General features: G+C 38.1%; 1 protein-coding gene across 1 annotated transcript; it reads right to left on the bottom strand.

Annotated features, from left to right (window-relative positions):
- Positions 1–272: 272 nt before the first annotated feature.
- MOS (MOS proto-oncogene, serine/threonine kinase) lies at positions 273–1,370 on the bottom strand. The gene has a single exon (XM_066372463.1). It carries the CDS (start codon positions 1,323–1,325, stop codon positions 273–275), a length of 1,053 nt encoding a protein of 350 aa, XP_066228560.1. The 5' UTR covers positions 1,326–1,370.
- Positions 1,371–23,355: the final 21,985 nt, after the last annotated feature.

The following is a 23,355-nucleotide window of genomic DNA, read 5'->3' as shown; positions in this document are numbered from 1 at the left end:
ATGAATAAATGCAATACTATGGAACCATTAAAATAAGCCTACTAGCTGAAAAGGCAAAGCATATAATTATAAAGTAATAAGCTTTGTTACTAAGTAGTGAGATGGCTACTAGATTTGTAGCTCTTAGAAAAAGCTTTTGAGACTAAAGGAGGTTTTAGTAACTTTATTTTCTAAAAATATGGCCTACAAATATGTTTCTCCCCCTACATCTTTACTTCTTTAAAAATAAATAGAAACAGACACAAACAGCTTATCTTGATACAGGTTTAGAGTCAGCCAAATTCAGCTTTCAAAGAGTTAAGGTCAACAAGGAGATGTTCTGCACTTGGCCTCTGCAAAGCACTGGCCCCCCAGCAGTCCTGGAGAATCTTCTCAAGTCTTTTCCCGGGGATGGACTCATTGAAGACAGCTGCTGAGAGAGACGGTCGAAGGTTATAGGCCACTACAGCATAGAGCACGTACTGACGCTCCCCCAAGTAAGGCACCTCTTTGGTAGTCATTTGCCAGAGTGTAATGGCAAAAGAATAGATGTCAGCTTTGGGTGTTACAGTCTCTCCTTTGAGGAGCTCTGGGGCCCGGTGGGTATATGTGCCGCCTAGCTGGTAAGGAGTCGTGAAGCACAGGAGATCTTCCAGCTTCTCTGAACAACCGAAGTCACCAATTTTGCAGACATCCTGTTCACTGATCAGAATGTTAGCTGGCTTCAGGTCCAAGTGCACAATGTTTTGTGAGTGAAGGAAAAGCAGTCCATTTACAACATCCAGGGCGTACTTCAGACACTTAGCCAAATTTAATTGCTCTCCGGCCCAACACTGAAGCTTCACGTCCTCTTCGTCCTCCTCAGGGCAGCTGGTAGCACCGTAAATGACTTGGTGTAAAGTGACATTGCCACCAAACTCCATGATTATGGTGCCTAAACTATTAAAGCCCACAGGCGTGCGCGTGCTGGCAGCTACAACACCTACGATGTTGTCATGGCGAAGCCTTGCTATGTTGAGCTCAGCCCAGAAACTGCGCTGGGATGCCAGTCGGTTCTTGGTGCACCTGTTCACTTGCTTTATGGCCACTAGCACACCGTGGTAAGTTGCCTTGTACACTGATCCGAAGCCCCCAGTTCCCAACCTCTGTAGGAAGCTCACCTGTTCCCAGTCAATGGAGCACCAGGCCAGCCGGCGTGGCAGCCGTGGGGCCCTGGGAGGAGTATCCCCAGAGAAGAGCTTCCCTGCTTTGCTTGGGAGCTCCGAGGGGCTACTGCAGGGCCTAGAGTCCACAGAGGCAGAAAACTCGCCAGGGAGGTAACTGCGCCGAGGGAGAGGCGAGGGCATGGCCTCTTCAAAGTAGATCCAGAGTGGCTCAGGTAAGTGAAAAGAAAAGAAAAAAAAAAACAACCCGAGTTCGGTAGCATGACTTACTACCTGCTCCTTTGCTCGACTGCAGCGTTTTTCTAGTCTTCCTTCATTTTCTCCAAATGAGCCGCATCTGTGCTTTTACTCAGCAAGGGTTTCTGTCAGATGGGGGAAAACAATCTGAATGAAGCACAGTGTCTTTCAGATGAAAGCATTTTTCTTCGACACTTAACAGCGCATTCTTTTAACAAGCTCTCAGACACACAGCACAGAGGTGCCCAAGGACTCACCCCTCTTTTTCACTATTTCTTAATTATATTAAAATATTAAAAAGGGCTTTCTTTTTTTTTTTTTACAATCTCATCTGAACATTATTACTTATCAGACTAAAAGGACCACAGCAGTGCAATGAAATTATTTCACACTTTGCAGGATATAATGATTGTCAGTGTTCTTCTCCAGCTGCATTAAATCACTTCCAGCAGTTATTGGCAGAAAGAGTTGAAATATGAACAGCTGACATTTGTTTATCTGATTACAGGGATAATTAGGTGCAACCTTCATATACAGATTAAAAAATGTAACTTTAAAGTAATCGATCCAAATAGAATCATTGATATAGGTCAAAACATACGCTCCTAACTTCATCACAGAAAAGGAGAATTCTCTGACACTCCATTCAGCTTACAGAGCAAATTAGCAAGACTTCTTAGCAACATATCGACTTCCTAACAATCCTTCCATTCCATGGCAGTTCAGCCCACCCAGTAAGCTTACTTGCAAGAGAGATTTTAGACTCCACAGCAAATGAGTTGCAGAAGTTTTGAAACAGCTGTTGGGGGAGGAAAAGAGAACAAAAATGATTCAGAGCCATGATCAGAGCTTCAAATAATAACAAAATATGAGAGAATCCTAAAAGAGGAAAAAGTCTGAAGGAACAAAACTGAGACAGAATCACTCGTGCCTATATCTAATGTGGAAAGCCAGATGTTGAAATTAAATTCAGGATCTTGCTGTCCAACCATAAGTTTTTTGTTTCTAATTTTTATAATAAAAAACTAATTTACATTTCAAATCTTTGGAAAAAAACCTAACAATATTACCCTTTTCATTAAAAAGCACAGGATAATGTTATGATGGACATTTTAAAAATCAAATGTTAAATTTTATTTTGAATTATTGTACTTAGAGCATATAGGTGATAAGTAACCATACTTTTTTAATGATCATAGGTCTGTGCTTCTGAAATATGTTGGTTCTAAAAAGATATGTTAATAAACTCAAGCCCTTTTGAAGTCTGTTGTGCCCTAAGATAGGATTTTTATTCTCCAATCTGCCTTAGTATGTAACTTGTTTAAGCCCCAATCTTTTCACTTAAAATTAGGATAATGGTTAAAGCAAACTTTGATTTTGGAATAAAAGTTAGGGGGTCCTGTCCAGATTCATAATAGCAAAAATCTAAAAATATCTACTCTGAAATATTTTAGTAGAAATGCTTTATCTGAAGTATCAAACCTGAAATATAAAGGGATGACAGTAAATAGACTAAAATAAGAACACAGTAAGATTATATTCTATGATAAGTATACATTGCAAAATGTATTCAATAGTCATCATATAGTTAGGATTATAGTTTAGGGCTCTGAAGTTGTTCTGTGGTATTAGGAATGCTGTAAATATTAGCCGAATAAGAACAATAAAGAGACTTAATTAACTTCCTTGGTATTACACATATGGCAAAATGATGTGATTATTATCATATAATCTAGTTTTAAGATTAATAGCATAAATAATTCATTTTTCAGAGTTTGATTTTATTTACTTAAAATATAAGGTAGTAATGAAAATGTGGTGCTCTGTACATTCACATACGCCAAGTTCATTAGAACCATCATCTGCTAATCTGCACAAGAGTATTTAATTGAATATCCATTTTAAAACAGCTTCTAGGCCAGATGGCCTGAGTTTCTTACTGTTCTTCAGTTTCCTCATCTGCTAACTGAGGAAAATATGCCCACTTCAGGATTGTCAGGATTTACAGAGTTCCAAATAATTAGATCAGGGCCTGATAAGTAATACCTAAATGCTTATTATGAAACTCCATAAAAAACAATGTGTATGGGTTTATGACAATAAGAAACAGAAAGTATTAGTTTAAAGCAGTGGTTTTCCATTTTTTTTATACTTGTGGACTAGTGAAAATAGAACTATTTCAGGGACTGCTAACGCAGAAGTAAAAACCATTCTTAGTGTTTTGTGCATTGTGTTTTAATTATAATACTATAAATGAAAACTCTCTAAAATAACCAGATGAACAGTAAAAAAATATTTTAAGTAGACCATAACTAAAATTTCTACAGAGTAATATTTAATTCAAGTAAAGTTAGTGCAAAATCTGCTGTTGCTTCTTTGCAAGAATACTTTATAACTAAGGCTGCAGTTTTGTTTCCAAGAGACAAAGCACTGCAGTGACATCTGTTCAGTTTCTCTGTTTAGTTTCTATTAGTGATAGGACCGAAAAAGTCTTCTCACACAAGTAGGTAGTAGAAAATAGGATTAAAAATGCAATATCTTTATTACTAAGAGATAGATATTCTTCTTTCAGTGATGTACCAACATTGTGGCAATGACTGCATTTTAAGTGTGGACACTAGAGTTACATCAGAAGATAAATCTATTAGTTTTTTTTTTTTTTCACAATGATTGATGGAGCAGGAGTTGATATCTTTCATGAACGGGTTATTGATCTAAAGGTTACCTTTATGGGGATCCTCATTTTCAGGGTAATAATGGTCAAAGTTTTGAACTAACACTCTTAAATGTTGACTTATTTTATTAAATATGAATTACCAGCTGATGTCTGCAGCAATCAAAACATCTTGAGAAAGCAGAAATATTTCTACATCTTCTCGCTGTATGCAGCTTTCCCAAAGAACAAGTGTCTTTTTGAATGCATTTTTTTTATTTCTCAATGTAAAAATGTTTGTGTTAAACCCCTGAAGAGAACTATTTAGTTCATTGAAGAAGTAAACATATCCATAATATATGCAAGCTTAGTCATTTGTTCTTTATTCAACAAAGCTCTATCGAGTTTTACTCTTGCAGAAACCATTTCACTTTTTTTCTCAGCTCAAAAAGGTTTTAAAGAACCCTTCCTCTCGAGAGCCCCCTCACTTCCATATAGGGAAAGAGATGTTGTGAACCCATGCTTTCACATAGTATCATGAACAGTTGAGGTTAAACCTTGACTACAAATATCATTAATGATCTTCACTGCATCATTCATCACTGTGTTCAATTCAGAGGAAAGTTTCTTTGCAACAAAATGCTGCCAGTGAATATACAGTGTGTGGACAACATTCCTGCAATGTCTTTTATTTTCATAATAACTACTGAGTGCTGTCCAATCACGTTCACAGCACTGTTTATACACTCCGATGCACTTGCCCCAGTGTAAGCCCTCCACTTGAAATTACTCATTAAGAGCATTAAATATCTCTAAACTAGTGGTCCGACAAGGCAGATCAAAGACAACAGGGTAGTTCTTTCTTAAAGTCTTTATCATCAATATACTTCACAAAGCAAAGTAGAATAGCATGGACACTCATGTCTGTTGAGTCATCAGGTTGAATGGCAAAACATTTTGATTTCTTTATGTCCTCTACAATTTACTCTTTAATATCATTGACTATATCAACAGTTCTCTGAATGGTGTTGTCCTCTGAAGTGGTATATCCTCAAGTTTTTGTGTGGCTTGAGGACCCCACATTTCCCAAGTGACATCTAAGATGCAAGGCTTTACTAATTTCTTTACCAATAGTGATTTTTTTTTGAAGGACAGCTATATAAGATGCTCAAAGCAGTGATTTTTCACTAGTCATCATTTTCTTCCTTTGAGTTTTCTGACTTTTCATTTGGTTGGGTAATCTTTTTAAAAAAATCCAGTGGCTTCTCATTAAGATCACTGTGCTGCAAATGCAAATGATAAGTAAGTCTGGAAGGTTTTATTGTATCATTTTTTTTTTTTTTTTGTATTTTTCTGAAGCTGGAAACGGGGAGGCAGTCAGACAGACTCCCGCATGCGCCCGACCGGGATCCACCTGGCACGCCCACCAGGGGGCGATGCTCTGCCCATCCAGGGTGTCGCTCTGTCGCGACCAGAGCCACTCTAGCGCCTGGGGCAGAGGCGAAGGAGCCATCCCCAATGCCCGGGCCATCTTTTGCTCCAATGGAGCCTCGGCTGTGGGAGGGGAAGAGAGAGACAGAGAGGAAGGAGAGGGGGAGGGGTGGAGAAGCAGATGGGCGCCTCTACTGTGTGCCCTGGCCGGGAATCGAACCCGGGATTCCTGCACGCCAGGCCGATGTTCTACCACTGAGCCAACCGGCCAGGGCCTATTGTATCATTTAACAGAATTTCAGAACATACTACATACAAGGGCTGTGTCGATAATTCACTACCAAGTTCTACAGTGAAACCAAGTTTTAAATACTCCTTATCATACTGCTTAACAAAGTTTCCTTTCTTTTTTCTTTTTTTTGGTTCCTGTGGCACCTTCCAAATTATCAACACAATTATTTTTCACTGTTTCTTTTAAACTTGAAGCACTAGCTCTTGGTTTACTTTTGGTGTCATTACTACTTTAATTTTGACTATTGTTTGTGCTTTTGAGGAAGATTAAAATGTTTTGTTGTTGTTTTCTCTCCATTTTGGAGGGTTTTGAATTTATAGCACAATGACACTAAAACACTCAATAGTTTATTTGCAAACAATATGGACCCATTTTTTTTTTTTTTTACAGAGAAAGAGAGAGAGTCAGAGAGAGGGATAGATAGGGACAGACAGACAGGAACGGGAGAGAGATGAGAAGTATCCACTGGGGAACAAAATTTTTGTTGCATCCACAAAAACACTTGTTCTTACCTAATTCAAGTGTGCTGATCTCAAATCTGACAGTTTTTCCCTGTAAGCTACAGTTTTTTTGCAATCCAAGATTTTAGGTTTTCATCTTATTGTAAAATTTTCAACATTTAGTTTAACATAATGAAGTAGAATGTCTTCTTGGGCATCATATTTGTAAAAATAAAATAATTTATACAATGCAGTAAATACACTAATACACTACAAGATATGATTGCATCAGAATTTGTCTACAATTTTAAAATAGAACATATTAAAACACATTTTAATCATAAAATTTGCACAAAACTTATTTAAATTCTATTCAGGTAAAAATTTGCGTTTGTAGCTCTTGAGTTTGTGTACTTGTTGAGGACAATCTCATTTGATGCTCCAGCAGTAGTCTGCTCATCACTAACAGCTCCAAGATTTTTGGTAAACTTATCAAGGTGACTGTTCAGGAAGTGAATCTTAATGCTCATGTTACATCCAATGTCACAGAAAATCAACAAAGTATCCTTTGAACCAGAAGTTCATAGTTTTCTGCTTTTTTGTTGCCAAGGAAGTTCTTTGTAACTGCCACAGAAGGCTGCCATGCTGCTTTCTCCTCCTTATTCATCTTCCTGGCAAATTCTTTGTTATGTATGAGGGTTCGAATTTGAGGTCCATTGAATACACCTACTTTTATCTTCTCGAAAGACAAGGCAGGAAAAGCAGAAATAATATGTTGAAAGCATTCACTTTCTCTATTCAAAGCCTGAACAAACTGCTTCATTAAGCCAACTTTAATGTGAAGTGGGGGAAAAATGATCCTGTCTCAATTAACTACAGATTCATTCACAATATTTTGCATCCCTACTTCCAGAGCTTCACGTTTCAGCCACTCCTTCTGTGTCCAGTGTTTCTCCTGAGATCAGCTGTCCCACAAACACAGAAAGCAAGGATACTTTGTGAAACCTCTCTGTTGTCTTAGCAGGAAATTTACCATTTTAATATCCACACAAATGATCCAGTTATGCTCCTCATACTTCAGAAAGTCAAAGACAATTTTTATGTCATTATAATATTTTTGCAGATGAGTTGAATAACCAATTGGAACCACTGTATAAACATTACCGTTGTGTAGGAGAACACATCTCAGACTCTGTTTAGAACTGTCAAAAAATAGCCGCCATTCTGTTGGGTTGTAAGTGGTAACACCTAGCTGACTGAGAAGACTACTGATATCCTGACAGTAAACAAAGTGCCTTCGGAGAAAAAGTCCACAAAAATTTGTTCATGCTTCCTGAAATGAGATACTTTAGCTGACCAGTGAAGTACATTCTTTTTTTTTTTGAAGCCTGGAGGCTAATAACTCAGCTGCTTTCTTTGATAGGCCCAAATCTCTTACTAAGTCATTCAATTCAGTTTGGCTAAACTGCTGAGGGGTTAATGACTGCTTGGCATCAGAAGACCCTTCAGATTCTACAACCATTTCCTCATGCATCTTATCAAAATACACTTGATCTCCATGTTCACTTTCTTTGTCCTTAGAAGAAATAAAACCATTGAAAACCGAAACCGGGAGTGTCTCAGAGTGTGGGATAGGTTGTATTGTTGAAGGAATATTAGGATATGTGATCATATGCCATTTTTTCTTGCTGATGCCCTTTGTATGGATCAGACAGAAATAACAGTCACTGCTGTGGTCCTTAGGTTCATGCCAAACCATGGGAGTACCAAAAAGCATTCCTTTGTGTTTTCCTTTTGTTAATTCAGTCACGAAGCATTTCCTCACAATTATGACACACAATATGAGGACCCCAATTCTTGTCTTGATCACCAAGACAAGAAACTTGAAAATAGGCAATATATGCACATGTCACAAATGATGAAATATTGTGCCTTTGACGTTGAAGTGTGTAATAGCCACATATATAACAGAAGGTGTCAGGACTATTCTTACATTTACGCTTATTCGAAGAAGCCATGATTCAATCTTAAAACAAAATAAGAGAGTGTTTTTATCAGATAATAATTTTTTACATTTAAAAACAACTACAATTATGTAAAAGTGATGTTTGTAAAACATTAATTGCCTTGTGGTTATGTTCAATCCAAGAGTCGTTGCCCTTTTACTCTAGTTTAAAAACCAATGCATGCCATTAACTATAACAAAAAGAAATTAAAATTGCATAAAAACTAAAGCATGCACCAAAAAACGGATTTGAGATTTGGAATCAGCGATGCAGAAATATATAGAAACAGTTCTAAAACCTCATGCAACGGAAAATGAAAATAAAATTGTTCCCCAGTGTATTAGTTATTTGTTGCAACACCTTAGCTGTTCATTGATTGTTTTCTCATATGGGCCTTGACCATGGGCTACAGCAGACCAAGTGACCCCTTGCTATAGCCAGTGACCTTGGGTCCAAGCTGGTGAGCTTCGCTCAAACCAGATGAGCCCACACTCAAGCTGGTGACCTTGGGGTCTTGAACCTGGGTCCTCCACATCCCCGTCTGATGGTCTATCCACTGCGCCACCACCTGTTCAGGCAATATCGATACATTCTGAATAGGCGAATACCCGATGACTATTTGTGCAAGCGTGAAAAAAATGTACTACTGAGAGAGGGAGGGGGCTGGAAATGGAAACACACACAACAGATAAAATTTCATCATACTGCCCACAACAGTGCATTATGGTGCAAACTAGTACTTGATTTCCAAATGCCACATGTATAGTGCATTGAACACCACATAAGTATGTATGAACACTATTTGCACAAGTGTGAAAAAAATGAACTACAAAGGGAAGTGTAGGATTAGAGCCTGTGTACTACCTAGCTGGCTGGAAACAGAAACACATAACAAAGAAAGTTTTGTCTTACCACACATAATAGTGCAACACAGTACCAGCTGGCACTTGATTTCCAAACTTCACATATATTACAGTGTGTCTGTAAAGTCATGGTGCACTTTTGACCGGTCATAGGAAAGCAACAAAAGACGATAGAAATGTGAAATCTGCACCAAATAAAAGGAAAACCCTCCCAGTTTCTGCAGGATGATGTGGCAGCATGTGCGCATGTGCAGATGATGATGTAACAGCATGTATACAGCGGAGCAGCCCACGGCCATGCCAGTCGAGATGTGGACGGTACACAGGAAAGTTCAGTGTGTTCTGTGGCTTGCTAAATTCGAATTCCATGACCAAAGTGCAACGTGAATATTGGTGCGTTTATAACGAAGCGCCACCCCATAGGAATAACATTTCTCGGTGGGATAAGCAGTTGAAGGAAACCGGCAGTTTGGTGGAGAAACCCCATTCTGGTAGGCCATCAGTCAGTGACGAGTCTATAGAGGCTATACGGCATAGATACCTAAGAAGCCCTAAAAAATCTGTATGTGAGCCCACATCGAACTGCACTGAATAGGTATGAAACTGGGAGAGTTTTCCTTTTATTTGGTGCAGATTTCACATTTCTATCATCTTTTTTTGCTTTCCTGTGACCGGTCAAAAGTGCACCATGACTTTACAGACACACTGTATAATGTATTGAATACTACATAAGTTAGTCCAAATGCTTTTTGTCTATTGTGCATCTATTAGTTCCAAAGATACCTAAGACAACTTCAATAGTAGTTTTATTGATGATACAAGCTGATAGGTGGCAACCACTGTGAGCATAGAGAATTTGACTAAGATCTTTGGATTTACAATCTTCATCCATCAGAGTGGTTGACTCTTTCACAGCCAGTCTGGCAGAGTGGTACCAGTCCTCAGACCGGTGGTTGAAAAACACCAGTTTAAAGTGTATTCTACCAGGGCTGAGGCAATTTTGAGTATTTTCTTCCTGCACTTAAATTTTATTTGGGGTTAAAGATAAAAGAACACATTGCTTTATTGGTATATGTTAAAAATGCAGAGGTCTAACACTAATCTCTGATCAACTGCAATAAACTTATGTAGGAAAAACAACTGTGCTTGCTCACTTGCACTTTGCATGATTAGTGCATGAGCACATGGTAGAGCCCCTTGTGTATAGCCTGTATAAGGCTATGGGTGCTTGCCCTGAGGGTAGATTGCAGGTCACTTGCCCACCACTGTGAGGGGCTGTTTTGCTGTTTCTGCATCTGCTGCCATGAGAAGCGGTTTTTCCTTCCTGTCTGCTCTCTGCCATTGTGAGAATCTATTCAACGGTAGTGGCTGAACGCTTTCCAGCCCTGCAGTTTCTCTACAGTCTGCCCGAATCCAATTTGAACCTGCCAGGCCTCCATTATCAGCATTATACTTTGTCATGCCCAGAATGGCAAAGAATAAAACTTGATGATAAAAGAGTAGGCTGTATACCCTAGAACTGAAAATGAAACAAAGGAAAGTGCACCTACTGAGAAGCAAAGGGCTCCCTGGTTCTTAAGAGTAAAGGCTTTACATTTTCTTTCTGCTCTTTCATTGGCAGCATGACTATTGGGAGATATACTTCAGTATCAGGCAACCAACAGCATATTAACAACTCATACAATCTAATTTCAAACAAAGGTATTCAGGAGTATCATGTGGGACAGGATCTCTTGGTGGGCGCAGAGGGCTTGTGGTCTAGTAAAAGGTGTTAGCGCCACGCGCAGGGCTCTGCGCCGGGCATCCAGAGCTGTGCTCCTGGCCAGAGCGCAGCCCCTCGCTGGCTAGGGCTCTGGAGGGGTTTTCCTTAGTGAATCCCTAAGTCACTGGAATGAGCGGCTTCTGTTCAGACAGCAGGACCAACGAATTCGCCTCTCTCCTGTCCGAAGCACGGTTCCTGAGGGTTCTTTGGCCTTGGAGTTTGTACACATCTCATCAGGAATGGCAGCAGGTGGTTTGGGCCCTCGGCCAGTTGTTTGGGCCACATGCAGAGAAGCACATGGAGGAGGCTGTCACCCCCAAGGTGATGTACTGCCTAAGGAAGGTCAAATGTCTACCAAGCTGTTCTTTTTCCTTGCCCTTCTGCATACACAGAATTTTATTTTCCCTTCAATTCAGAATCATCACTAACCTATTTTTTTTTTAAGATTTTATTATTGATTCTACAGAGAGAGGAGGGTAGGGAATGAGAAGTAGTTGCTTCACTCTAGCTGTTCATTGGTTGCTTGTTGTATGTGCCTTGACCATGCAAGCCCAGGGTTTTGAAGTGGCGACCTCAGTGTTCAGGTCGACAGTTTATCCACTGCCCCACCACAGGCCAGGCCAAATCATCACTTAAGCTCTTGAAAAAAGTTTTTTTAAATGCCTTCAAAGTCAATGTTATTACAACAATACACAGAACCTTGCTTGCAAGGACCGCCTCGGATCGGACAGCTACCCACCTCAGCACATGCGCAGTGAGTGACCCCTGCATCACCATCGGGCATTGTTTCCCATAGTCTGAGGTTACAATGCAATTTCATAATGTTAAAATTTGAGGGAATATAAGAATTGGAGTCTTTGAAATGTTTTATTACCACTTACAAACATAAACTAAGATGAAAAATTCACATGTGCTTTTTGTAGAACTGAAAAACTAATACATATGCTTTACTAAAATACAAAGATCATAGAGTCAAACTTGAAAAACATTTTTTTACTTAAGTAGAATCATATTGTTGATAGTATTCTGAAATTTGAATTTTATACTAGCAAAATATATAACATACTTGTTTCCATGTCAGTGCAGCTACTTTAGTTCGCATAATATGGTTAGGGACAGATCCAAGTTTTGTGGGGGCCTAAAGTTTTACAAATTGAGGGACCTTCTTTAAGAAGATTTAAAAATTAGGTATATAAGTGAATATTTTTCAGATGAGAAATCACAGGAAATTACAAAAAAAGAGGTGGTATACATATGCAATGGAATATTATCCAGCCATGGAAAAGAATGAAATCTAGCCATTTGCAACAACATGGTTGGACCTTAAGGCTCTGTGCTACATGAAATAAGTCAGGCAGAGAAAGACAAATGCAGTATGATGTCACTTATACATGGAGTCTAAGAAACAAACAAAACCAAGCTAATAGATACAGAGAACTGATTGATGGTTCTCAGAAGCAGGGGTTCAGGGGTGAACAAAGTGGTTAAAGGGGGTCAAAAGGTACAAATTTGTAAAATGAATAAGATACAAACATTAAATAAGTCACAGGTATATAATGCACAGCATGGCAACTGCAGTTAAAAAATATTGTACTACATATTTGAAAGTTGCTTTTCTAAGTCTTCTGTCCATTCCTGGAGGTAGGTTGCTCTTATCTGGGTTGATGACTTGGATTTTTTGTTTGTTTTTGTTTTTTTAAAATTTTTTTTTATAGGGACAGAGAGAGAGAGTCAGATAGAGGGATAGACAGGGACAGACAGGAATGGAGAGAGATGAGAAGCATCAATCATCAGTTTTTCATTGCGACACCATAGTTGTTCATTGATTGCTTTCTCATATGTGCCATGACCGCGGGCCTTCAGCAGACTGAGTAACCCCCTGCTCGAGCCAGTGACCTTGGGTCCAAGCTGGTGAGCTTTTTGCTCAAACCAGATGAGCCCACACTCAAGCTGGCAACCTCAGGGTCTTGAACCTGGGCCCTTTCGCATCCCAGTCCGACGCTCTATCCACTGCGCCACCGCCTGGTCAGGCGATGACTTGGATTTTGTATTTTGACTTTTTTAAGATTTTATTTTATTTATTTATTTACTTACTTTCTTATTTAGTGTGTGAGAGAGACAGACAGGGACAGACAGGAGGAGAGAGAGATGACAAGCATCAATTAGTAGTTGCAGCACTTTATTTTTTGTTATTTTTTTTAAAGCTTATTTTATTGATTTTTAAAGATAAAGGAAGGGGGAGAGAGAGAGACAGGAACATCGATCAGTTTCTGTATATGTCCTCACCTGGGACTGAACCAGCAGCTTCTGCACTTCGGGATGATGCTCTAACCAACCCAACTGAGCTGTTTAGCTGTTCATTGATTACTTTCTCATATGTGCCTTGACCAGGTGACTCCAGCTGAGACAGTGACCCCTTGTTCAAGCCAGTGACCTTTGGGCTCAAGCCAGCAACCTTGGGGTTTCGAACTTGGGTCTGACGCTCTATCCACTGTGCTACTGCCTGGTCAAGTGAGATTTTATTAATTGATTTTAGAGAAAAGGGGTAGGGAGGAGAGAAGCGGGAAGCATGACCTCATAGTAGTTGCTTCTCCTATGCACCTTGAACAGGCAAGCCCAGGGTTTCCAACTAGCGACCTCAGCATTCCAGGTGGAAGCTCTATCCACTGCACCACCACAGGTCAGGTTTGACTCTTAAATACATACGTGCTGTATTTGTTTGCTTCAGTAATATTTAACTTCTAAGTTCTATACCTTTTAACTTGACAGGACTTATGACATGGAAATGCCACTCAAACTGGTTTTAAAGACCTTTGAGCTAAATAATATCTTGCTTTCCCCCCCCCCCCCATATTTTTAAGACCATAAAATGCTCATGGATATTTGAAATTGTATCTGATTGAAATTTGGCACTCTTGAATAATTTTGTCTAACTTATGGTCACAATTTGTGGAATCATTCTACTGCCAAAAAATGCTTTTTAGTTAAGTATATATTTAACATTTACTAAATATTGTATTTTTCACTGATAAAGTAAATGAATCAAAATAAGAACATGTTTGGCCCAGGCCGGTTGGCTCAGTGGGTGGTAGAGCGTCGGCCTGATATGCAGGAGTCCCGGGTTCGATTCCCGGCCAGGGCACACAGGAGAAGTGCCCATCTGCTTCTCCACCCCTCCCCCTCTCCTTCCTCTCTGTCTCTCTCTTCCCCTCCCGCAGCTGAGGCTCCATGGGAGCAAAGTTGGCCGGGTGCTGAGGATGGCTCCATGGCCTCTGCCTCAGGCGGTAGAATGGCTCTGGTTGCGACAGAGCAACACCCTAGATGGGCAGAGCATTGCCCCCTGGTGGACATGCCGGGTGGATCCCGGTTGGGCGCATGCAGGAGTCTGTCTGACTGCCTCCCTGTTTCCAACTTCAGAAAAGTACCAAAAAAAAAAAAAAAAAAAAAATAGAACATGTTTGAAAAAGGATTCATAAGTAATACAGGCTATTCAATTCATCATCTTTACTTGACTTTCTGGTAATTTTTTTCTGTGTACCATTATAGACTCATGGCTTTCCATAGATTCAGTGTGATTTAACCAAGGGCAATAATTATTGTCTTTTACAACACTTGTGTTCTTTTGACACAGTCCCATTAATCTGAATTATTTCTTGTCTCCTGCTATAGTAAGTTGCTCCCAGGCTCGTAACCTACCCTACCCAGATATGGAATCAACGATTTCTTCAGGGTCTCCTGGGAAAATGGCATTAGAAATCATTATAGTGAAGTTTACACATTAGGTTCATTATTAAAGCCCTTGTCCCTAGCTCACTCATTTAATCTGACATGAAGCATTGGTAAACACACTTTTTTCTTTCTTTCAAAATCATGGTTCATATTGATATTTTTGATTACAGCTCCTAATTCAAACAGTTCATTTTTATGATTTCATTCCCTTTTCTTCTATACTTAAAATCCTGATTCCAAGAAAAATTAATATAATTACTTCTTTTATCTGACAAACTTATTTAAAAATGTTGAAAATGTTTTGCAATTATTTTATTCTTATACTGAATTTCACTAAGGATACATCAAATTATTTTCTTGTAGAGTTATTCATAATAGCTAAGAAGCTTTAAGACTTTGTTATATTACATATTAGTTTAATTTTTTTTACTTTTGGGAGGTCATCAGCATAAATAACTGGCAGTTTTCTAAGAAGGTAATGGCTGTTAGCCAAGAGGTTATTCTGGCCTGACCAGGCCGTGGCGCAGTGGATAGAGCATCGGACTGGGATGCAGAAGACCCAGGTTCGAGACCCCGAGATTGTCAGCTTGAGTGCGGGCTCATCTGGTTTGAGCAAAAAGCTCACCAGCTTGGACCCAAGCTCGCTGGCTGAAGCAAAGGGTTACTCGGTCTACTGAAGGCCTGCAGTCAAGGCACATATGAGAAAGCAATCAATGAACAACTAAGGTGTCACAACAAAAAACTGATGATTGATGTTTCTCATCTCTCTCCATTCCTGTCTGTCTGTCCCTATCTGTCCCTCTCTCTCTCTGTAAAAAAACAACAACAACAAAAAAAGAGAGGTTATTTTGCTTGTGTGATATTCAAACCCTGGAAGATGGTAGAAAAACAGTTAGTTGAGTCTACCTTATGAGTTGGGGAAAGGAGGTGTATGTATATGAATCTCCCAAGTTCTGTATGGAAGTTTCACTTAGCCACCATCCAGTCCATATTTAATGACCAAATGAAGTATTACTTGCATAAGAGTCATACCCACAGTTCTGCCTGGGCAACCCAATGCTGTTTTCTATTTCATTGATGTTAATTCCATTAAAATTTAATTATTTATTAAAGCCTTTAAAATTATTTTTAGCTTCCTTTTATACTGTATAACATTTCTTCTACCAAATTAACATTATATTATATTAAAGTTTAGAATGTATAAATCCAATATGATTCTCTATGTTGGTTTTATCACAATTCAGTGCCAAAATCTTTAATTTTTTTCCAGGAAGATTTTAATGAGGTATGCAGTATCTTAGAATTCTATATTATTAAGGAAAGATACTATGCTAGTTCAAGTCTTCTGAGAAGAAGACAGCAAGACAGGATTAGAAGTGCAATGATTCAGGTCTGACCCTTTTGAAGGACAGAGGGAAGGAAGGAAGGTTGAGTAGAAGTGTCTTAGCCTGAAGTATAGTTCTAAAAAGGTTCAGTATGGCGGGTGAGGAGTCCTCAAATCAAAGGTAGAGGACTCATGTATCTCCTAGGAATGGACTGGGTTTAATGTTCATGCTAGACACAATCACTGGCTGGGAGAACCCCGGGGAAGTATAGCTTCAGTGCAAATATCATGATAAATTTCAGAGTACAACTCTGCGGCTGTCAGCCAATAATACTTTCTGGATTAAGTGATCTGAGAGGCACAGTTTCATGGTCAACCAGATACAAATATAAAGCTTGAAAGATTTTATTTGAGAGTCTCTCTACTTGGGTCAAAATTCTGGTGTCACTTTGTACATAATAATCATTATTATCCTAATTGATAATTACAGTGTAGAATTCCAATTTTTAAGAAGGTGTTGAGTAAGTTTTACTTATTTTTTATCTCAAGACTATGTTTTTAGCCCTGGTCAGATGCTCAGTTGGTTAGAGCATCCTCTGAAGCTCAGAGGTTGCTGGTTTGATCCCTGGTTAGGGCACATACAGGAATGAGTTAAAGTTCCTGCTTCTCTCTCCCTTCCTCTCTCTCTTAAAAAGATAAAATCAATCAATAAATGTAAATAAAACCCCAAAACTAAAAATAGACATATTTGGTTTTAGACATAATTTTAGCTTTATGCAAATACAGTTGACTCTTGAATAACATGGAGGTTAGACAGACCCACTTCTATACAGTTGAAAATTTGTGGATACCTTTTAATTCCCTCTAAACTTAGTTGTCCTTGGGTATCCACAGGGGATAGGTTCCAGAACACCCCTGTGGACAGCAAAATCTGTGGATGCTCAAGTCTTCTATATAAAATGGTATGGAAGATCAATGCATACAGTCAGCCTTTGGCATCTGCAGACTCCCAACTTTAGGTTGAAAACAATATAGGTACTTATTGAAAAAATCCACACATAAGTGGACCCATGCAGTACAAATCCATGTTATTCAAGGGTCAACTGTACATCTGTACATTCAACCAAAGGAGTAAGTACCAAGTTATATATATAATAGAAGCGACAGAACTCATAGAAGCTCCTAAGCAGATCACTCTTGACATAGCAACCAAGTGCTTTTTTGGAACTAAGACAATTTTATTTGGTAAAAAAATAATTACTTACAGATGAGTTTGTGTGTATATGTGTATGTGTCTTGTTGGAATGGAAAAATTGGTAGGTAGATAAATAGATGATAGGTAGATAGATAGATAGATAGATAGATAGATAGACAGATAGATAGATAGGCTATATATGCATATATATCTGTAAGCAGTTCTCTTTTTATTAAAAATTTCCAAAATTAAAAAATATTCCTTAATACCTTTTAATAAACTTCTAAAATATTTCTGTAACACCTTTTAATATATCTATCCATATATACATATATAGTTATGTAAATTATATGATGTATCTTCTCAAGCTTATCTTATTAGACTAACACTTTTAAATTTTGAAATACAAAGAATTCCTTTCTTACCTGGCCTTCTGAAGTTCAGGCTTACTTTTTTTTTTCTGAACTATAAGAGGAAGTTTATTTAGAAAGTCAGAGAGGTAGAAATGAGCAGTAGATGAAGTGGGCTCAGGAAAAAAGTTACAGAGGCAAAGGAGCATTGGACCTTAGGAGAAAGAGAGGCAAAGAAATGTGCCTGGGGAAGAGGAAGCGGTGGGGAAAGGTAAGAGTGAGCTCTATAGAGAGAGCCTCCTACACTTACCTGAGGACAGATTTACTTTATTTCTATCTTTTCTAAAATACTCAAATGTTCTATATTTAATGGACAAAGAGTCTTATAATTATTTTTAGGGTGTGGCTCCTTAACAGCTGAGGACTTCAGTGCTAATGCTTTTTTTTTTTTTTTTAAATACAGAGAGAGAGAGAGTCAGAGAGAGGGATAGATAGGGACAGACAGACAGGAACAAAGAGAAATGAGAAGCATCAATTATTAGTTTTTTGTTGAGACAGCTTGGCTGTTCATTGATTGCTTTCTCATATGTGCCTTGACCGTGAGCCTGCACTGAAGCTGGCGACCTCGGGGTCTCGAACCTGGGTCCTCTACATCCCAGTCTGACATTCTATCCACTGTGCCACTGCCTGTGGTGCTAATGCTTTAAAGCAGGAGTAGTCAAACTTTTTATACCTACTGCCCACTTTCGTATCTCTGTTAATAGTAAAATTTTCTAACCACCCACCAGTTCCACAGTAATGGTGATTTATAAAGTAGGGAAGTAACTTTACTTTATAAAATTTATAAAGCAGAGTTACAGCAAGTTAAAGCATATAATAATAACTACTTACCAAGTACTTTATGTCTAATTTTCACTAAGTTTAGCAGAATAAAGCTTTATAAAACAACTTGCTATAGTTAAATCTATCTTTTTATTTATACTTTGGTTGCTCTGCTACTGCCCACCATGAAAGCTGGAACCCCCACTAGTGGGCGGTAGGGACCAGGTTGACTACTACTGCTTTAAAGCTTAATCTTACATGAGATTTGAGATAGTGAAGTTCTTGGCCTTGCATCTTTAAAAGTGAAACATCAGAAAACTTGTTGGAACTTCACACAAGATGATTTTAGGTGACTCTAGAAAAGAAGGAACCCAATTATTAGGTCTCAGTGGGTCAAACTTGTGCAGGAAATTGAGAGAAAATATTCTAGATGATTTCCTTCACTGCTTCTATCAATGTCTTTAATGATGTTTTGGCCCCTTTCTTAGCCACTATGTCAGAGCCTCAGCTCATTTTCCATGTTTACCATGAATTGATCTGATTGGCATGATGATTTCCCTGTTTTTTCTTTAGATATTTTAGGATATCATAGTCCCTGAATCCATAATAGGAAAATTAAAAATTTGGAGTCATTTCTAGTAGAGCTATTGCAGATTTTACAGACCATTCACTATAATAATTCAGTAATCATTCACTGTAATGATTGAGGAAAGCTGGAAATGCCTTCCTAACATTTAAACATGGTGGTGCCCATGCTATGTTAATATAGCCTGGGGAGAAAAATTGATTTCCAGGAAAAACATAAGGTGTGTGTATGTGTATAACAGAGGCTAGATGAAAAGATTTAATGTTTGATTCCTACCTTAGACTAGAGGATGCTGAACTCAACAGAGTTGGGCACTAGAGTCCAAATATGGCAACGCAGGACAGCAAAGGGTAAGTGAGGAAAGGAAGATAAGAGGCTTACAAATGTCTACTGACTCATTCTGTAGCCTACTTCACTGAATTCAGGTTCCTGATTGCAACAAATTTTGCTGACTGTGCCAAATTATAAATATCATGGTCTCCAACTTTAAGATTGTCATTTACTTGTAATCTGTATACCGAAAGAAGAGGTAGAGAAGCATACACACACCAGGGGCTTAGCTCCCTGGTCTTCTTAGTATCATAAAGTTTTGCTTGCTCTTTTAATCACCTTTTTGTGGAACAACTATAATAAATTTAATTTAGCAACTTCAGTAACCCATTCCTTGGATAACCCAGAACATTTCTGAGAGTCATCTCTGTGTTTGTGCAAGGGTCTTCTGTGAAACAAGGAAGTGTGTGGAAGAGGTACCTGTATAATATGGCAGCTGCTGGTGCTTTGGGAGGGGCGAGTAGAATCTTCATGGAGGAATTTCCTAGATCCTCAACTCAGGATACCAGTGAACGCTTCTGTGTTCTTTTATTCACAGAAACATTTGATTCAGGCTTTTGTATTTATTAGCTCACTACTGCATAATTTTTATGTCCATGGACCAAACAACTGGAGGCTGGTTTGGGATTTATATATCCCAATTATCATTGACACATTTTTAAAACTATTAAGTTACCAATTACCAAAACAGAACAGCTTGGTCCCATCCACAATTGACTGTAACCCCATACGACCCAGCTGTCGCCTACAGACAATGTCCAATTATATGACCAGATGTTATTAATAACTTGAGTCCATATTGGTCCCCATATTAAGCTCAACCCCAGGAGGAGGTGTGGCTACACAATAATTTGTCCCAGATGACCCCCATAGAAGATAGCAGACATTCTGTAACTTGTGTCATTTTTCCACTCAAAGGAACAGTGTTAACACTTTAGCAAGAGTGTTGATCCAGGTGAAACAGAATCATGATTCTAACTTTGAACAACAGCTAGAGTCAGAAGAAGCAGGGTCAGGGAAACATTACTAGAAGACAAGAAATCACTATGAGTTTCCATTTTGAATGGCTTTGGGTTTTAGGTTGTATTGTTCCTTGTTCAATTATGTTTCCAGTGTTTTTTAAATTATACTACTCTTTGTTTTGTTTCTTGTGTAATTAACCTACATCCTATCTTCCATGTTTATATCCCCCCAATCAATATAGTGTCAATGTCATAGGTAATTATAATATTTAAATCTACTTTTGGCCCTCAGTTTAAATTTACCAGGCCTCTCTGCCCCGGTTAGAGTGTGAGTACAGTTCCACCATTTTGGACACTTACTTCTCCATAAATTCCAGTAGTTAAGGGTGTTCTTTTCATTTTTTTAGGGTCCCCAGGCTAGCTGTTATATTCTCTTTTCCTTAGCCACAATGATTGGCTTAGTGTGTTTCATTTGCAGAAATTACCAGAGTAATGAAGAATGAGTACCTTTAGGAGAGTGCTTACTAGAGAAAGTGCAGAATAAAACAGAGCAAAGATTTGGTAGAAGAAACATGAATACCTATTTAACAATGTGTGAACTCTTAGGACTAATACCACATAAGCAAGATTTTCTCATGGACACATCAATTATGTGATCCAGTAAATAGATTACCTCTCGGGAAATGGCGGATGTGAGAATTTCCTAAAGGTTGGTGAGATATGGACCACCCTTGCCTACTGCCATCCCCCTTTCTCACCTAGTTCTGTTACTCAGAGGCAACTACTTTCAACTTTTTAAACTAAGTATTTGGGTATTTGCCTCCTGTTCTGGCATACACTTCTGCAGCTCTCCTATTTCAAAGTAGATTGTTATTCAATCCTATTACATAGCTAGCATGTTGGGTTTTTTCTTTACTTCTATTCTTGGAATTTTCTTTGCCTCTCTTAGTTGATATCTACTTTTTCTTGAATTCCATGCATTTTCTTGCCTGGTTTATTTTCTTGTCTTGGTGGAACACATCTTTCAGTAACTTCCTGAGAAGAAGTTCATGGAATATAATTTTTTTCACTTACTATATGTTAGATAATGTATTTTACCATAATATTTGATTAATAATTTGGTTGGTCCAAATTGTATATTGAAATTAACTTTCACAATTTTGAAGTAGCTATTAAGATGTGTAATGCTTTCCAGGTGCTTTGCATGTAACTAATTTTTGATATGTGGCAGTTTTTAGGATATTCTCTGGATTAAATATCTATTGCTGCATAACAAATTATCCCCAAACTTAGTGGAGTTTATGTCTCATAGGTGTTATCACACACTTTCTGTGTGGTTAATAATGCACGTGCCATATAGCTGGGCCCTCTGGCTCAAGGCTCTCACAACACTGTAATTAAGGTTGCAACTGGGTTATTTATAGTCAAGGTTTATAATTAAATAAAATTGTCTTCTGCTTTCACAGACTTCTCATCAAAAGTTATGCAATCTCTAGCTGTTATTAGCAAGACAGGTAATAAGCAAATGTTGGAGAGGCTGTGGAGAAAAAGGAACCCTCATACACTGTTGGTGGGAATGTAAAGTAGTACAACCATTATGGAAGAAAGTATGGTGGTTCCTCAAAAAACTGAAAATAGAACTACCTTATGACCCAGCAATCCGTCTACTGGGTATATATCCCAAAAACTCAGAAACATTGATACGTAAAGACACATGCAGCCCCATGTTTATTGCAGCATTGTTCACAGTGGCCAGGACATGGAAACAACCAAAAAGCCCATCAATAGATGACTGGATAAAGAAGATGTGGCACATATACACTATGGAATACTACTCAGCCATAAGAAATGATGACATCGGAACATTTACAGCAAAATGGTGGGATCTTGATAACATGATACGAAGCAAAATAAGTAAATCAGAAAAAACCAGGAACTGTATTATTCCATACATAGGTGGGACATAATAGTGAAACTAAGAGACATTGATAAGAGTGTGGTGGTTACGGGGGGGAGGGGAGAATGGGAGAGGGAAAGGGGGTGGGGAGGGGCACAAAGAAAACAAGATAGAAGGTGACAGAGGACAATCTGACTTTGGGTGGTGGGTATGCAACATAATTGAACGACAAGATAACCTGGACTTGTTATCTTTGAATATATGTATCCTGATTTATTGATGTCACCCCATTAAAAAAATAAAATTATTATTAAAAAAAAAAAGTTATGCAATCTCAAAGATAACAGAATATTCTTTAAACTGTTGAGAAAGAAAAAAATAGGCATCAAGCTATTCTTATTTATTTATTTATTTTTTGCAGGTACTTATTTTTCAGAGGGACTCAGTGTTGTTAACATTAGTGACCTCTTTATGGTATTTATTTATAATAATTTTTACATTTATTGGGGTGACATTGGTTAATAAGATCATATAGGTTTCAAGTGGAGATTTCTATGATAAATGATCTACATATTGCATTGTGTGTGAACCACTCAAGGTCAAATCATACTCTGTCACCATATATTTGGCTGAAAAATGAAGACAAAATACAGGGGGTCCTCAGGTTATGACAGTCTTGACATATGACATTTCGAATTTTTTTTTAAATTTTATTTTATTTATTCATTTTTTTAGAAAGGAGAGAGAGAGAAGAAAGAGAGAGACAGAGAGAGAGAAGGGGGAAACATTTTGAATTTTTAACGCTTACTCCCATAAAAACTTAAAAAAAAAATTAAGACAAGTTTTTCGATTTACGGCATTAGTGTCGTACTTACAGATTACATGGACAAACTAGTTTGGTTGCATGTGATGGAAGAATACGCAGTAACATGTCATGTTTGTGTTTTTATGTTCTAGATTATGATTTTACAATTGTGTTAGGTTAGGTAAGTGACTTAGGCTAGGTTGTATTTCGACTACACCAAAATTCAGGTTACGTCACTGCAGTAGAAATGGAACTGTGTTGTAACCTGAGGAGCCCCAGTAGACTTTTTCATGCAAACAAAAGTTGAAAGCATTAGTTTCCTGTAGAACTGCACTATCTTAAAGGAAGTACATTAAGCAAAAATAAAATAACAAATGGAAACCTGGATATATACAAAGGAATAAAGATTATTGAAAATGGTAACTATATGGCTAGATATAAAATATTTTTATCATTTAACTTTTTTCTTTAAAAGATAGTTGAAAATAATAAAATGATGATAATGTATCATTTAGTTTAGAACAGCGAC

Source organism: Saccopteryx leptura, chromosome 3 (genome assembly GCF_036850995.1).
Source record: "Saccopteryx leptura isolate mSacLep1 chromosome 3, mSacLep1_pri_phased_curated, whole genome shotgun sequence".
NCBI classification, from domain to species: domain Eukaryota; kingdom Metazoa; phylum Chordata; class Mammalia; order Chiroptera; family Emballonuridae; genus Saccopteryx; species Saccopteryx leptura.
Note: the sequence above shows the minus strand (reverse complement) of the source record. Positions and strands in the feature narration are given on the sequence as shown.